The sequence below is a fragment of the Hemicordylus capensis genome, chromosome 10 (genome assembly GCF_027244095.1).
Source record: "Hemicordylus capensis ecotype Gifberg chromosome 10, rHemCap1.1.pri, whole genome shotgun sequence".
Lineage (NCBI taxonomy): Eukaryota > Metazoa > Chordata > Lepidosauria > Squamata > Cordylidae > Hemicordylus > Hemicordylus capensis.
Genome location: NC_069666.1, coordinates 28588717 through 28605466, shown reverse-complemented (window position 1 = coordinate 28605466; position 16750 = coordinate 28588717). Strand labels below are relative to the sequence as shown.

Genomic DNA, 16750 nt, shown 5'->3' with positions numbered 1-16750 from the left:
CTCCCTCCTTGTCGGCACCTGGAGCCGACAACCCTCGGATGACCTCGTCAAGCGGGCAGCAACCCTTGGGAGCCGGCGGTCCCTCAGGTATCTCAGGCCCAAACCGTTAAGGGCTTTAAAGGTGAAAAATAGCACCTTGAATTGGACCCGGAAGCGAACTGGCTAAACATATTATATTTTGTAATATGATAAAGATTAGTAAAACATATTATATGCAAAGCCAATTCATTTTTGTCATGGACGGGTCCTATCTTGCAATATTAAGTGTCTAATGCCATTGTTACAATTATCTTCCTCTTGATGTTACTGGGTGAGTTGGTGCACTGTGGTTGTAAAAAGGAATCTGCCTCAATCCCATAGTCCTCCTGCATCACACATCCCTCCCCCCCCCACCAGAATTGGGGATTTGATGAAGTAGGACTCCAGGAGTTCAGTTTGAACCCATCCACCCTCTCATAGCTCCACCCCTGGTTCCAAGAATTCTGCCTGTCTTTGGCCAAACTTGATCAACACAAAACAAAATGTTCCTCCTGACCCAGGCTGGTCTTTGTAGCCAGTGCTGTGGATTCAGACTGGGTGAGTGAATGGGCACAAAGTGATCTTGTTGTGCAACCCATTTCTCTGACCAAATGTGGACCTCTTGAATGCAGAGTTTGAAGTCCTCCGACTGGCTGTTAAAAGCCAGTCTGAGATTGGAAGCTCTTATTGCTGGGTTTTGCCAGGAGTACCAGCCACCTGGGAGGTGCACAGGGTCTCTGCCATAGCCTGCTTTGTGCTGAGCGCCACCCTGTGGAAGACTGGCTTGCAACAAGCTCATTTGTGGTCAAACTAGTCGAATGTTCATTGACTAGCTCTCTTTTTTGCAAGTGCAAATATGAATTTGCGAATATGGTTGCGATTGTGTTTTTTTTCACGTGTGCGCAATCCCTGGCTCGTTCTTCAGGACAGTAAAAGTGTGTGTTCATTTGATTTATGTCTTGCCACATCACATGGTTTAATGGGCAGATTACAAGAATTGTCCAAATCATGTCACAATTGGCAAGGGGCCGATTATAGTGGACGAAAAAATGGCAGGACCGGCCCAGGTCATCTTGATGCCCAAGGCAGGACATTCAAGCACCTAACCCCCACCATCTCTCTCTCTCTCTCTCTCTCTCTCTCTCTCTCTCTCTCTCTCTCTCTCTCTCTCTCTCTCTCTCTCTCTCTCTCACACACACACACACACACACACACACACACACACACACACACACACACGTACAGTCTCCTGCACACGCCTGATTCAGATGAATGGGGAGCTGTGCAAGAGCTGTGATCACCTGGCTGTGTTCTGGCTGACTGTTCTTCTTTCCAGCTCTGCACTCTGCTCCCAGATTCCAAACTTCATGGGTGCTGATAGCACCTAGGTGTAGTGATGATCTCTCGATATATTCTTACGATCAGCCGTGGCTGCAGTGCCACTAACAGGAGGCTTCCTTGTCTGTTTCTCAGAGTGTCTGGAGGAGAACTCTTTGATTTCCTGGCCCAGAAAGAGTCTTTGAGTGAGGAGGAAGCCACCCAGTTCATTAAGCAGATTCTGGATGGAGTCAACTACCTGCACGCCAAGAAAATTGCCCATTTTGATTTAAAGGTAAGCGAGGCCTAGTGAGTGGGAAGCATCTGGCCGACTTGGATGCAAATGGAAAATGTTGATGATCAATACACTGGCTGGTGAGGTTTTTGAAAAAGGTCTTTAGGTTTTTGAAAAAAAGGTTTTTTTCTTCATTTGTAGCCCAGCTTCTTAGGCCCAATCCAGCCAAAGTTAAGAACTTATTTCAATGAGAGAGAGCTAAGCAAATGCTTGATTCTTCCCCTGAAATTAAAATGTTTAAAAGTTGCATAGCTTTGATTGGGTTGTTCCTATTTTGTTTTTTTTAAAGATCCCATAAAAAATTAGCCCACCAAAGATTTGCAGGTGCTGCTAAAGGGCCTCCGTACTGGTTATTACTGACTGCAGTTTGGCGGTCTGTATTGAAATGCTTCTGAAGGAGCATCAGCCCACAGCTGGGTCTGTTCAGTGCTCCACAGGAGGAAGGCAGCAGCTTCTGGGCGATGGAAGTCAGGAGGTGACCTTCAAACTTGTGCCAGGAAGTTGTTGTTGAGGCCTCTGAAAAAATGAGCTGCTCTCGAGGTGTTTGCGGGTGCGCTCCATGCCCTGATTTGGAAAAGGAGAAAGGGCCCGCAGTGGGGGAGCAGATTGCTGGATGCAGATGGCCAGGGCAGCTTGGGTTTTGTGTGTAGACTGAGCCATGTTTAGCTGTTTATCAGGGGACCCGGTTCTGTTTGGTGGCTGTGGAAGAATGAGTGCGTGGCAGTTCTGGATCGTTCACTGGCCCCAAACAGAGACTCCAAGGGAACAGTTGGGAGTTGCATGATGCAAAGGAGCCACAGAATTAGGCACCAGCCCTCTTAACTCCAAGTCCTGGCTTTGCGGATTGCCTACTAACAACTTATATAGGAATCTGCCATATATCAAGTCAGCCCATCTAGCTCAGTATTGTCTACACTGCCTGTCAGCAGCTTCTCCAAGGCTGCAAGCAGGAGTCTCTCCCAGCCCTACCTGGAGATGCTGCCAGGGAGGGAACCTGGGACCATCTGCATGCAAGCAGGCAGGTGCTCTTTCCTGAGCAGCCCCATCCCCAAGGGGGAATCTCTTACAGTGCTCAGACATGCATGTAGTCTCCCATTCAACTGCAAACCAGGACAGACCCTGCTTAGCATAGGGGACAATTCATGCTTCCTACCACAAGACCAGCTCTCTTTCCTTACTTCAGAGTGGAGGCTCCCCTGCACCCTGGCATATGGGGTTGTGTTCATTCTGCATCAGACTCGAAACATTCCCCGCCTGTTCGAGTCGTAATCCCAGCATCGGAGTCCCTCCTGCCCCTGGCTGTGCAGTTTTGGACACAGCTGGAGGAAACCCCCTTTCTCTGGGGGATCAGGCGGGACCCACATGGAACAAAACACACACACACACACACACCCCACATGAACTGCTGCCCTTGCTTTATTTTGCTGGGACAGCGGAAACCAGCGGCCGCCAGCTTCCCCCTTCTCACTCTTGGCATGGACTTGCGTGGGCCGAGCAGCAGCTGTAGGTTTCTGGAAGAGAAGCGTGCGACTCGCCCAACAGGAAGAGCTTCCTGTTTATAGCTGCTGGTGTGATACTGTTTATTTGTTTATGTATTTCATTTATTTATTTATTTAACCTATTTCAGCACCACCCAAAACTTACATCTCTGGGCGGTTTACAACAAGCAGACAAACAATAGTTAAAACATTAGTTAAAATAAATGACAAGAGAAAACTTAAAAACAGTAGTTAAAACAAAATAAATGATATAGTAACAGTTAAAACATTACAACAATTTAAACATTTTAAAACAATATATTCTAAAACAGCCATTAAAACAATATTTAATTAAAAGCCTGGGTGAATAGGTATGTCTTTAAAGACTTTTAAAAAGCGGTCAGAGATGGGGAGGCTCTTCTTTCACTAGAGAGCGCATTCCAAAGCCTCGGGGCAGCAGCGGAGAAGGCCCTTCCCTGAGTGGCCACCAGATGAGCCGGTGGCAAATGCAGATGGACTTCCCCTGATGATCTCAATGGGAGGTGGGGTTCATAATGAAGAAGACATTCTCTTAAATACCCAGAGCCCAAGCCATTTAGGGCTTTATAGGTTATAACTAGCACTTTGTATTTTGTCCAGAAACACATCGGCAGCCAGTGTAGATCTTTCAATACAGGAGTGATAAGGTCTCTCTGTGATGACCCAGAGACCAACCTGGCTGTCGCGTTCTGGACCAACTGCAGTTTCCAGACTACACGCAAGGGGCAGGATGACACCTTCGATTCTTATCCCACTGGGCAGTACTTTCAGGGAGAGAAAGAATAATGAGAGGTCTTCAATCATCGCATTGTTTATGCGCTCCCCCCCCCCAAATACTGGTGTCCTAGTGCACAGACCCCCCCATTAAACCCCTACTGCAGTATCCCTGTCAATGGAGGATTGCAGCTGGGGATGATGGGAGTTGTAGTCTCAACAGCATCTGTTTGACGAGAGGCCACCCCTGCTTCAGATATTTCTTTGATAGCAGTTGTAACTTAAGCAGAGAGAGGAAACAAACCAGATTAAGCTGCCTTCCTTTCAATGTACCACTTTATGGTTCCCAAGCTGTGTACAAGAAGTTAAGAACACTACACTCAATTAAAAAAACATATCCACGATGATAAAGGTTTTAAATGCCATCAGGAGACAACAGTATTTAAAAATTCTGCAGCTCCTCCTCTGGGCTCAGTTTGGTAATGTCTGTATATACAACATTTCCCATGGGTGCAGTTGTTCTCACACGGGAACCCCTAGACTCACTATTTGGGGAAAATATGAGAACACAATATTTGTATTTATTGTTCAAAGCAAACAACAAAACTGAAAGTCTTCGTGCTATTTCTTTTCCCTGCCCCAACCTCAAATTTCTGCTCTGGATGATCCTAGGGCATCTGCCTTGCTTTTAAATAGTGCTTGAAAAATGTCTTTGGGGAGAGCTGTGAAGCTTTTTTTTCTGACTGATGAAGAGCTCTGTGCAAATCAATTGCATTTGCGCAGAACGGAACATTTAAGTGGGTGCAATGCAAATCTACTCACCTCCTTGGGGCCACAATATTTGCAGCAACTCTCTCTACCTGACGTATGGCCAGCCTGCAGGCAGCATGGCTCTTGGATAGGGTGAGAGAGAGAGGAGCCGCCTGATCTGCCTCCCTTGGCGCCTCCTGGCTCCTTAGGATGAGCCGCTACTGCTGTGATTCTACAAATGCCAAAGGTTCTCTAAGTGCCCTGATGCAGCTGGGGCCACGGTCTTTCATGCACAGATCCACCGTTGAATGAGGAACTGCGTTCATGCCTGGCTCTTCCCTGCAGTTCTGGGGTTGTGCATGCTGGTAAAGGTAAAGTGTGCCGTCAAGTCGATTTCGACTCCTGGCGCCCACAGAGCCCTGTGGTTTTCTTTTGGTAGAATACAGGAGGGGTTTACCATTGCCTCCTCCTGCACAGTATGAGATGATGCCTTTCAGCATCTTCCTATATCGCTGCTGCCCGATATAGTATCAGCAGGGATTTGAACTGGCAACTTTCTGCTTATTAGTCAAGCATTTCTCCACTGTGCCACTGAAGGTACATGCAGCCCTTCTGCAAAGGCTGACATCCTGTAAGATCTGGGAAGTGGCGTTGTGGGGGGCTGGATTCATTTCCTCCCCCTGCTGCTTGTTGAACTGCTGAGAGGGCTCTCTGCATGCAGCTTTGGACTGGAGACTAGTGCTTCTTCTTTTTTATCTTTTCCTAAGGAGCACAGAACCAGCAGTGCCTCCATTAGGCAGTGTAGCCCTGAGACATTTTCATCAAGTTGTTAGTTTAGTTGAGTGCAAAAAATTGTATTTTGCAAAACATGGTGGCAGGGACATAGGGGGACTGCTTGATCAAAAAGAGCAATACAGGGTATGATTTTGCATGTACTAGAGAAGAAGAGCAGCATCAGGCATTCTGCAGAGAGGTTTGCAACATTCCTATGACTTGGGTAAAAGTAATTCCATTTTGGAATAAAAATCATGAAACTCTGCCATTACCAGCGTATATATTGCTAGCATTTTGGGAGCTAAGTGGAAAATGCAAGTTGAACTTTTGAAAACTGTTAATACAAAACGCTGGACAATGTGCACCTGAGCAGAGGGCTGTAACTGGGATTCCCAGATGTTGTTGATTACAACTCCCATAACACAATTGCAGCTGGGGATTATGGGAGTTATAGTCATCAACGTCTGGGAATCCCTGTTACGAGGGACACTGCTGTTGACCAGGAAATGTTTGCTTTGTTGTGCTTAATTGCAGTGTGCATCCAAGACAGCAAGCTTGCTAGGGGACCACCCAAATCTAACTTAACTCCCATTGGACTGGTTCAGTCACTGCGGTCTCCACAAACACTGTTTTCTTGTTCTTCCATTTTGTTAAGCCTGAGAATATAATGCTGCTAGACAAGAATATCGCTATCCCACACATAAAACTGATTGACTTTGGTCTGGCTCATGAAATAGAGGATGGAGTTGAATTTAAAAATATTTTTGGAACGCCAGAATTTGTAGGTAAGTCATGGCCATTTTGCTGTTTGTTGTTTGTTGAGATTTAAAAGTGTGCTCTTTCACCTGACATCAGCCACTGTCTCCATGTAGGCAAAAAGAATACGTGCTTGATGTAAATTAATCCTTGATGTCTCTGTAATCTGGGTCTCCGTTAATCTGGGTCTATTTACCTTTTCTGTGAAATAAACTACCCCAGAAGAGGGGTTCTCAGACTTGGGTCCCCAGATGTTGTTGGACTACAATGTCCATCATCCCCAGCCACGATGGGAGATGTTGTCCAGCAACATCTGGGGACCCAAGTCTGAGAACCCCTGCCATAGAATGATAAACAGAGCACAGGCTGCTTTCATTTAATGAAATGCTATGATGACCAACTGGATTCTAGACAAGGAGTCTTCGCTATGGCCCAGATGGACTGTAGGGAAAATTACAGGTGGAGATATGGCAGAGGGTTGTGTGGTTTGTTGTGGCGTCTGCTGCTGTTGTTTTTCTGGTGCTTCTGGCCTTAAACTGTAGTTATTGTTCTCAAATTAATTGTGCGTCCTCTTGCTGATTTCAGCCCCAGAAATAGTGAACTACGAACCTCTTGGGCTGGCAGCAGACATGTGGTGAGTTTAATCATGTGGTCATTTTATTGTATGTGTTTTAACTTTTGTAAACCGCCTTGAGATTGTTTTTAATGAAAGGCGGTATATAAATATAACAATAAAATAAATAAATAAATAAAATCTCTTGTCAGTTTCCAGACAATAATGTTTTACGGCTGGCCCGTCCGGGTTCTGTGTAAAATAACCTCAAATGTCTGTTGCCTTTCCACCTTTCATCTGTATAAGCAACATATCGATGGAGGTAATGTTTTCTCTTTCTTCCAGGAGTATAGGCGTGATCACTTACATCCTGTAAGTATGGTGCTGGACGGAACTGTATCACGTTAACTCTTGCTCTAGAAAGTAGGCTTCTGTCGGGTACTTGGCCAATTGCTCAGCCCAGATCTCCCCCTGCAGATACCAGAGGGGTTACTGGGGCTGCATTCCACATACAGAGCTGGTGAAGCATTTGCGGGGTGCAGAGAAGAGAACGGGAGAGAGTGTTTAAAGCACACGGCTGGGCTTTGTGGGGAGAAAGCAGGCCCTGCCGGGATGAAGCCGGCCCCTTGCTACCCCCAGAGCCTGCTGTGCTGCTGAGCTTCTCTGTGTGTCCCTTGAAACCAAAAGTCTCCCGACTCTGCTGCTGGAGCTGGTTGCTGGGTGGAGATGCACAGCCATCCATGGCCCAAGAGCTGCAGCCGTGAGTCCCTTCAGGCTGGCCAGATTGCTGGGTTTGGCAAGGGGCGGTTAGTCCTGCGCTTGGGTTGGGAGCAGGACTCGGTCGTCCAGGTCACGAGGAGGGGGTCGTTCTCATGACCCCTTTTCCACTTTGGCTGCCTCTACATTTGTGGTGTTCCTGTTGTGAACGGATTCTTCTTAAACTTTGTGAGCTGCTGTGAGCCCTTTTCAAGGGAAAAGCTAGATAAGAATTGTGTTAATAAAATAAAGGTATTCCATGTTATCTTCCCAGAGCCCTGTAAGGTAGGTCAGGTGGAGGGAGGGAGGGAGAGAGGGAGAGAGAGAGAGAGAGAGAGAGAGAGAGACACCCTGAGTGAGTCCGGTGTTTTTCTCTGTGCTGGGAGGACCCTCGAGAGAGAGACGGAGCCCCCTCTGAAGAGCTCTCGGAGGCGAGCACTGGAAGGGCTCCACTTCCCAGCACTCCGTGCATGCCTTCCAAGATGGCGCCGGGGCTCAAGAGGGCTCCGTTTCCCTTCCAGGAGCCCCCACCCTGGCACTGGGCAAAGTGAAAATGGTTGTCTGCTCATGGTACCCGGGGATTTTGCAGAGGCTTCAGCCAAAGCTTCACTCTGGCCCAGTGAACAGTCAACGAACAGGACTGGCTGTTTATTTATTGGGCCTGCAGGTATCCCCCTGACCCTTAGGGTTGATGGGGCTGCCCGCTGGCCTTCTACCATGAACAACACTGCTCTAATCCGTGCCTGACCTTCCCTCCACTGCTTCGTGTTGGCTCTCTCCCCTGTCAGAGGCTGAGTAGCAGGGACATCCCTCCAGCATCGCAAGCAAGAGATGCCAGCCCAGTTGCTTAGCAATTGAGGTGCCTGGCAGATATGGAAGGTGACAGTTCAGTCCTCCTCAGCACAGAAGGAGAAGGTCCCTGTCCTTGGGGACAGCATTTGCATTCACTTTCATGTCACAACTCAGCGTTTCTATTATGAGAGGGACAAGAAAGTGCTTTTACACCATGTTTTTAGAGGTAAACAAATGACATCTGTTATAGTGAAGGACGTGAGAGAGAGAGAGCGAGAGCGAGCAGGCTGGCTCTTTCTCTCTCCTTGGCTAAATAAAGATTGCTGAATGCCAGTTTCATTCTTGGTGTGCCTGCATTGTTCCACTGCAGCTTAGGCCAGCTGCTGAATTGTCAGGAAAAAGTAACCTTTTCTTGGGGCTTCCTGAATCTGACCCCACTTGAAGGGATTGAGCTGCAGCCAGCTCAGGATTTGTGGGCCCACTGACCCCTCTCACAACTTGTTTTATTGGATATGACTAAAGGCCATTACAAAACATGAGCCAGTGTGGTGTAGTGGTTAGAGTGCTGGACTAGGACTGGGGAGACCCGAGTTCAAATCCCCATTCAGCCATGATACTTGCTTAATGACTCTGGGCTAGTCACTTCTCTCTCAGCCTAACCTACTTCACAGGGTTGTTGTGAGCAGAAACTTAACTATGTACTCCTTAAACTTAACTCTGGGCTCCTTGGAGGAAGAGCGGGATATAAATGTAATAAAATAAATAATTAAATAAATAAAACAGGAGGAGAACAATTTTCCAGACTCAGAAATTCCAAGTGAGAATTCGGTTCTGCTAATTCATATGGGGTACAATCAGTGTGCGCGCACATGCCTGCCTGATTCAACCTGATCGGGATCTAAAATTAACTGAGCAGACATCAGAAAACCTGTGAGCGTGTGCACGCCTTAGAGGGAACAATGGGTACAATCCAGCTGGAAGTTCTCCTGCTCAAGCCCCTTTGAAATGAAAGGCAGCTACTCAAGGAGACTGGGCAGAAGAACTTCTAGCTGGATTGTACCCCATAGTTCAGATCACTGTCTGTACAGTCTGTTCAGTGCCCATGCATTCTGTGTGCACATGTGCAGTTAAGCACATGTCATGTTCATCAATGCACGGCTTGGGGCTGGGGTAACTTTGGACCACATTTGCCCGTATGAATCTGCCAGGGCCCTTTGCTCATCATCTCGAGCCCTGCTCATGGCCCCACCATTGACCAAGATTCAATTGATGGGGACAAGAGACAGGGCCTTTTCAGTTGTGGCCCCTCAGCTGTGGAATGCCCTCCCAGAAGACCTTCACCTTGCTCCTTCCCTTGAGTTTTTCAAAAAGATCTTAAAACTTACTTATTTAGAGAGGCTTTTTGGGGAAAAAATGTGTTTTACTGCAGCCTGATGGGTTTTTGATTTTAATTAGATTGCTTTTAATTGTTTTTATTCTACATTTTTGGGGGGTGTTAACCTTTATGTTAACTTATATAGCAGTATTGTACTAGCAGGGGGCGAGATCTAAATATTTCAAGTGAATAAATGCACTCTCCCTGTGTACCCTGCCTTTGAGTGGGTCTTACGTAGGTTCGCTTTGAAAACGAACACAAGCACAGTCATGCACACGTGTACAGACATCTTTTCACATATACAAGAGCAGCTCTGTTCATTATCTGTTTGGTACAGACAATGCTGTCCGGCACACGTGATAAGGAAGGGGGCCACGCTCACTGTGAAGTTGGCGGGGATGTCTTAATGGCTACTTGTCATATGGCTAGTTGGAACCTCCATCTTCAGAGGCAGTGTACCTCTGAATATCCATTGCAGACCAGCAGGAGGCTGGGCGAGAGAGATGGACTTAGGAAGCTGCCATATACTGAGTCAGACCCTTGGTCCATCTAGCTCAGTACTGTCTTCACAGACTGGCAGCAGCTTCTCCAAGGTTGCAGGCAGGAATCTCTCTCAGCCCTATCTGGAGATGCTGCCAGGGAGGGAACTTGGAACCCATAAGCTCTTCCCAGAGCAGCTCCATCCCCTGAGGGGAATTTCTTCCAGTGCTTACACACTTCTAGCCTCCCATTCATCTGCAACCAGGGCGGACCCTGCTTAGCTCAGGGGACAAGTCCTGCTGGCTACCACCAGACCAGCTCTCCTCTTCCAGCTTTGGTCCCATCCAGTCAGGCTGCTCTCAGGTTTCTTAGGATTCCCCCGGTCAGGGCTCAGGCATGGCACTGGCTTCCCCTGGCTCCTGCCCCGGGAGAGTGACCCTTCCCTCCCTCCCTCCCTCCCTCCTTCCTTCCAGGCTCAGTGGTGCATCACCATTCCTCGGGGAGACCAAGCAGGAGACTTTGGCCAACATCACTGCTGTGAACTACGACTTCGATGAAGAATTCTTCAGCCACACCAGTGACCTCGCTAAAGATTTTATTCGGAAACTCCTGGTGAAAGATACACGGTGAGCTCATCTCCTTTCTTGATCTGCAGTCTCTCACAACACTAGAGCCAGGAGTCACCCCATGAAACTGAAGGCCAGGGAATTCAGGGCTGACAAGAGGAAGTCCTTTTTGCTTTCTACATTTTCCCATTTTAACCTGTTCATGCTCTTAAAACCATCCCAGCTGGGCTCTCTGGTGCGTGACGGATCATCTCTAAGCAGAGATTGGGTCCAGGGTCTTTAAGAGAGCGCTTTCTTTGTCCTGAACCATGGTGCTTCCTGAGATCACATGGGGAGGTTCAGTTATGGCTGCCACCAGCTCATGGGGTGGCAGTGGAGGACGGGGCCTTCTCTGTGGCTGCCCCAAGGCTTTGGAATGTGCTCCCTGTCAGTAGAAGAGCTTTTCCTTCTCTAACTGCCTTTTAAAAAAAATATCACTTAAGACACACCTGTTTTCTCAAACTATTTTAAAAAGTTTTTGGTTAAAACTATTTTTAAAATCTTACGCTTTTAAAATTGCTTTGTCTTTATTCAGTTTTATTTATTGTGTTAAGTTGTGTACACCACCTTGAGATCTAGTGTTAGGTGGTTTGTAAATGTAATAAGAAATAAATCAATTCAGTGGGGCTACCTGTACTGCCAGTGTGCACCCCCTTTAACAGCCCTCCGGCAGCTCTTCCCCCATCCAGGTCATTCACTGGGGTGTGTTTCCCTTTGCAGGAAACGCCTGACAATACAAGAAGCTCTCACTCATCCCTGGATAACGGTAAGGTTGGAAGCATGGCCTGTGCTTTGTGCAGGCAGCGGGCGTTGAATTCATGCTGCCCAGAACTTTGTATGGGATCTCGTATGTCAGCATTGAAAGGTCACTTTCCGTCGTCCTAAGGTGCTTTTGGATATTTGATGTTAACCACTGTGTCAGCTTGGTGTAGGCACTGATTATAACCTCTTTAGTAGAGCTACAGCCTCACCAAACATTTTCAAAACTTCTAATGAGATAAAGTAGCATTTGCTGTTTTCTGGCTTCTCCTCTTAAACACGGAATTCTAATAATTGGACTCTTGATGCTGAGATACACGTCAGTGGGCATAGAGTTTTCTCTCTTGAAATGTCCTCTCCCTGTGTGATGGTGTCACCCTGCCCGTCTGCATGGATGGAAATCACCCTCCTGCCCTGTTTGGTTGGATTCTGCCTTCTGGGACCTTCTCCCTTCCACTGCTCCTTGAAATCTGTAAGAAGTTACCAAAGAGCCTTCCACCATATTTTTGGTGGTGTCACTTCCTGTGTATTTCAAGGGTGTGAGAGAGAAGTTCACAGTAGTATTTGTGTGTTTGTGGTGGTTTGCTGTGCAGTAGCAGCTGGTCCGAACGCGCCAGTGGGGTGCCCAAGGAGGCAGCTGGGGGTTGCTCCCCACCCCGCCCGAGAGCCCCGCTGCTTGCAGGCTGGCCATTCATCAGGTTAACTGTGCAGCTCTACCTGACAAATGGCCAGCCTGCAGGCAGCACGGCTCTTGGGTGGAGTTAGGGTTAGGATCAGCCGCTACTGGTGCTGTGCAGAAGTTATAGTCAGTCTCTAAAATGTATTGAATGTCTTCATCCACATGTGAATGCTGGCACTTCCAAACAAAGGTTGTGACTGTTTGGAGATGGTTTGCCCCCAAACCAACGGAGATGAAAGCAACAGAGGCCTGGGTGGGGTCACGGTCTGAGGCAGCCCTTGAGAAAAGGGAGGTGAGGCCAGGCCAGGCCTAGTCAATGGTCTCTTGAGTCGCCGCTACTCCTGATGAGTTGCTCAGACGGAGAAGCTGGCTCTGAGGTCAGGGCTTTATAGGGCCTGGTGTGCCAGGGTTGGCCCTTGGGGGTCGGCTGACTGGTATCACAGCCTAGATGGCACCCTTGAAGCGCAGAGCTCAATCCTCCAGGCTTGTAGTCCCTCTGTTCATTCACTGGTCTATGTCCAGAGAGCGGGGAAATATCTTTAATTTTGGATGTCCGTGGAATTTGTGTAGAATGGCCCGCATTCACACACAAGCGTTGAAATTCACCAAACTATGAACATGTACTGTGGCATAGAATATATCTAACCTGAAAATGCATTTTGTTCTGTGTTGTTTTCTTTTTACAAAACTTGGCGGCTCTTGAGAATATAAACCCTCAGATGCCTGCATGCAGTGTCAGCTCATGGTTCTTAAGGAAATGCTCTCACTTTTCACCATTTGTTTTCATTTTATGATCACATGCATGAAGGAAAGAGGTTTCTCCCAGCACCATGGATGTTTGTGTGTGTTGCATTCTGTTGTGGTGCCAATGGTGGTGTGGTGTCTGTAGACGTGTTTAGTGAGAGGCCTCATGCCAATAACAATGCCTCCTGCTTCTGTCTGAAGACTCACCAGTCCAAAGAAGACACAAAGGTCCCAGAAAGCAAAAGGGCTGACAACAGGCAGCTGAAAACCAAGCGGTTGAAGGAGTATACCATTAAGTGCCACTCCAGCATGCCTCCAAACAACACCTACGTCAATTTCGAGCGCTTTGCCCGAGTGGTGGAAGATCTCTCGGGGATGGAGCAGAGCTTCAGTGCTTTGGCTGTGACCCATGATTCCTTGCAGGAAGACATCGATGCTTTGGTTTCCATCTACAATGAGAAGGAGGCCTGGTACAAAGAAGAGCACGAAAATGTGAGGCATGAACTCTCTCAGCTGAAATACGAATATCGGAAGATCGAATCTCTGAAGAAGCATCTTCAGGACGACATCAGGGTTGTGGGGACCAGCCTGGCTGGCATTACCGGGAAATACATTGACCTGCAGTCTCACTATGAGTCTTTGAGTCGGGAGGTCTCGGAAGAACTCAAGTGGATTCAGGACTTCACGGGTAGCTTTCAGCTAGAGAGTGGCAGGGAGGCCTACCCCACTGGAAACGTTGGCTCTGTTTTCCACAAAGACCTCAATGAATCACTGATGGAGTTGTTAAATAGATCATGCTGTGAAGAGTTCCTAGCTGCCCTGAATATGGGCGTTGCAAAATCAAGTCAGTAAAGTTGCTTCAGTGGGGGTTTGGGGCTTCTCTATTTGCCTGTTTCCATGTGAAATAGTAAGAAATTATCTCGGTACAATTTTGCCGCCACCATCTTGAGAATCCTGATATGGTATCTATGCTACTGGCTGGACTCCATTATTTACTTTATTTATTTCTGAACAAACATGTGACAAGACACTGTGTCTCAGCTGGATTTCTGAACATTGTGAAAATATATGCCGCCATACAGGGCATTGTCTTATATTTATGTAGCAAAAAGCTTTCAAGCAGGCAGGCCGTGACTATTGCCAACTGGAAATGAATTGAAATTCAATCTTACTACCTTATTCTCTACCTAACACTTTGCATTTAAAAAAGAGATTGTGTGCTATCATTTTTCTGGGATCTCTCCTAAGCACTTGATGGTAGATAGTTAAGCATACTTAAAAGCATAATTGCTGTCCTATAAAACAGTCAGCAGTCAGAATGCATTGATTTTACGATTATGCAACTCTACACGAACAGCCCTTTTAGAACAATGGGTTCCGCTGTACAAAGCCGAGGTACTGCAAGAACTCTGCAATCCTGGCTGCAATCTGCTTAGGAAAAGTAGCAGGCCTGTGGTTTGAAAGGCCGGGCCTCTCGGAGTGGGGTGCCCAGACAGCTCCCGTTGCCCTGAGGGGATGATGGGAGTTGTAGTTCAGTAACGTTTGGGCAGCTGACTTTGCAAACCTGTGTGTTAAGGAGTGACTGGAGAGCTCTGAATAAGTGTGCAAGGATCTATGTCTTGGCAGTGATTATGTGCAAGGCAGTGGAGAAATCTGAAGTTCATTCCACCCCAAGCAACCAAACAAAATCCATTGAGGGCACCAAGTTACTGACTGCTGCTCGAGTGAAAATTTGAATTTCCTCTTTGACACAGATTTTTAGACCATGGAAAAGGATAGATCACATTGAAATATGAATATATATTTTTTTGTTCCTGTGTTTGAAGGAGTATTGCTCAGACAGCATCAATCATCCTAAACATGTAACCGATTTCACTTTTATAGAGCCAATAAATATTTATCTAGTACAAGGTTTCTAGAAGTACCACCTGTCCTTTTGCAGTGCAAAAAGAGGTCTTCTGTTTGCAGGTCTGGCACCCGGGGCGAAGTTGGGCTTTGGTGCCCGTCCCAGCCAAGAAGTGCTGAGCTCCGGCTTTGGCTTGAGCCCCACAAGCTGCCCGTTTGCTGGGTCAAATGACCAGGCCGGGTGGGTGACCAGAAAATGGCTAACCCCTGCTGGTTTGGGGATATTGTCGGGGAGAATGCCTGGCCTGTGATGGGGGCAAAACTCGAACACTTCAGAGATGGATTAAGATGCTGTTGGGAATCCAGTCCGAGACCATTTCTTTTTGGAAACTAATGCTGTGGCAGGCAGTTCATATTCACAACGGACGATTCGGGTCTGAGGTGCAATGAGCAAGAAGACTCTGTGTTTTGGGGTGCAGAATGTGCTGGCCTTTTGCAGAGCAGGGGGTACAGTGTTGCATGTTACCTTCTTACACTACTGTGCAGTATTTTCAGGGAGATAAAAGAATTAATTGGCACTGCTCGATTCTGACACTGTTTAAGCACTGCCCCCTATGAAAAGGTGCCCCAGGCGACCACCCAGGCCCACCTAGTGGCCAGAAAACTGCTTGTTTGCTGCCCTCAGTTGTGCCTTGCTGCTGGCACTGCTGCTTAGAGGTTGGCTCACCATTACTTATCAAGTAATGCAGCGGTTAGCCTTGATATGGCAAGCAAGGGCCAGGGCAGAATTGGCTTAGCCCAAACTCCTTCACCCAGTCAGGGGCTTCTTGCTTTTATGGAAAGTGAGAAGAATGGGGAACATTTTGCAAATGAGGAACTGAAGCTGGGTGGGGGAACTCTAGTCCCATTCACAGCTGAGCTAGAATTGTTCTCCAGAGTTCCTGAGAGCCCGGCAGGTATTCTTCTCCCCCGGAGTATTTTAAAAGGCGGTGACAGTGTATCAGGCATTGTGTACCGGGCGCTGGAAACGAGGGCTCTCAGAGGCATCTTCCAACTCCCTGGTTTTTCTCAGGCCTTGAAAGTGCAATGAAGTTTATTTTCTCCCTTGAGGGAAGCCAATTTGGAGGAGAAACACTCACCAAGCAGAGGCAGATCAGGATATGATCCTGGCAAGAGATCAGCCCTCCCAGGTTTCCCCCTCAGAACCATTGGCTTGCATGTGTGTGGCCAGACAGTGGCATCTTCATAGGGTAGCATCGGTTGGGGGAAACCTTGGTGGGCTAGTGGCAAGGAGGGTTCTACCATGTGTGTTAGATTTTTGCAAAGATTTCATAGGCTTCTGGCATGCTTCTCCTTCTAGAAAAGCTGCCTATTCTGAACTTCTCATTGCCAAGCAAAAGGAGCAAAAAACACTGCTTGCCGTGTTCAAGTTGACCCTCCTCAGTCATTCTCTACACCTGCTCAGAGGCACTCTTATCTTTAAAAATATTTACCTAACCCACAGTCGAAGCTGGTGTACAGAGCGGCTGAGTTGCAAATTGGGATGTCTCTGGCTTGAATCCCACCACAGCTGCAAACTCACTGCCTTAGGCAGGCCCCTCCCTCTCAGCCTCTTTGCTGCAATGTGGGATTTAGTTTATTTAGTATTTTTAATTGTAGGCAGATTTTTATACCACCTTTCATAAAACTATCCCAAGTCAGTTTACAAACAAAAAATAAAATAAAATAATAAACATCAAAATGAGAAGGCATTGACTGGAGGAGAGCTGATCTGGTGGCAGCAAGCAGGACTTGTCCCCTTAGCTAAGCAGGGTCTGCCCTGGTTGCATAAGAATGGGAGACTAGAAGTGTGAGCACTAGAAGAGATTCCCCTTTGGGGATGGAGCTGCTCTGGGGAGAGCAGAAGGTCCCAGGTTCCCTCCCTGGCAGCATCTCCAAGAGAGGGCTGAGAGAGATTCCTGCCTGCAACCTTGGAGAAGCTGCTGCCAGTCTGTAAAGACAATACTGAGCTAGATAGACCA

The 16750-nt window shown here is 47.4% G+C and overlaps 1 protein-coding gene across 3 annotated transcripts in view; it reads left to right on the top strand.

Moving 5' to 3' along the window:
- Positions 1-16750, top strand: part of DAPK2 (death associated protein kinase 2) — a 62073-nt gene that overhangs the window by 38790 nt on the left and 6533 nt on the right. For 2 of the 3 annotated variants that reach the window (XM_053272721.1, XM_053272720.1), the window contains exons 4-10: positions 1492-1630; positions 6041-6170; positions 6727-6775; positions 7040-7066; positions 10571-10723; positions 11423-11468; positions 13086-14796. In XM_053272721.1, the coding sequence (XP_053128696.1) occupies positions 1492-1630; positions 6041-6170; positions 6727-6775; positions 7040-7066; positions 10571-10723; positions 11423-11468; positions 13086-13736 (1195 nt within the window). In that variant the 3' untranslated portion in view covers positions 13737-14796. Of the gene's footprint in view, positions 1-1491; positions 1631-6040; positions 6171-6726; positions 6776-7039; positions 7067-10570; positions 10724-11422; positions 11469-13085; positions 14797-16750 lie in introns of those variants that run through there. The other variant, XM_053272722.1, reaches the window with a different exon arrangement.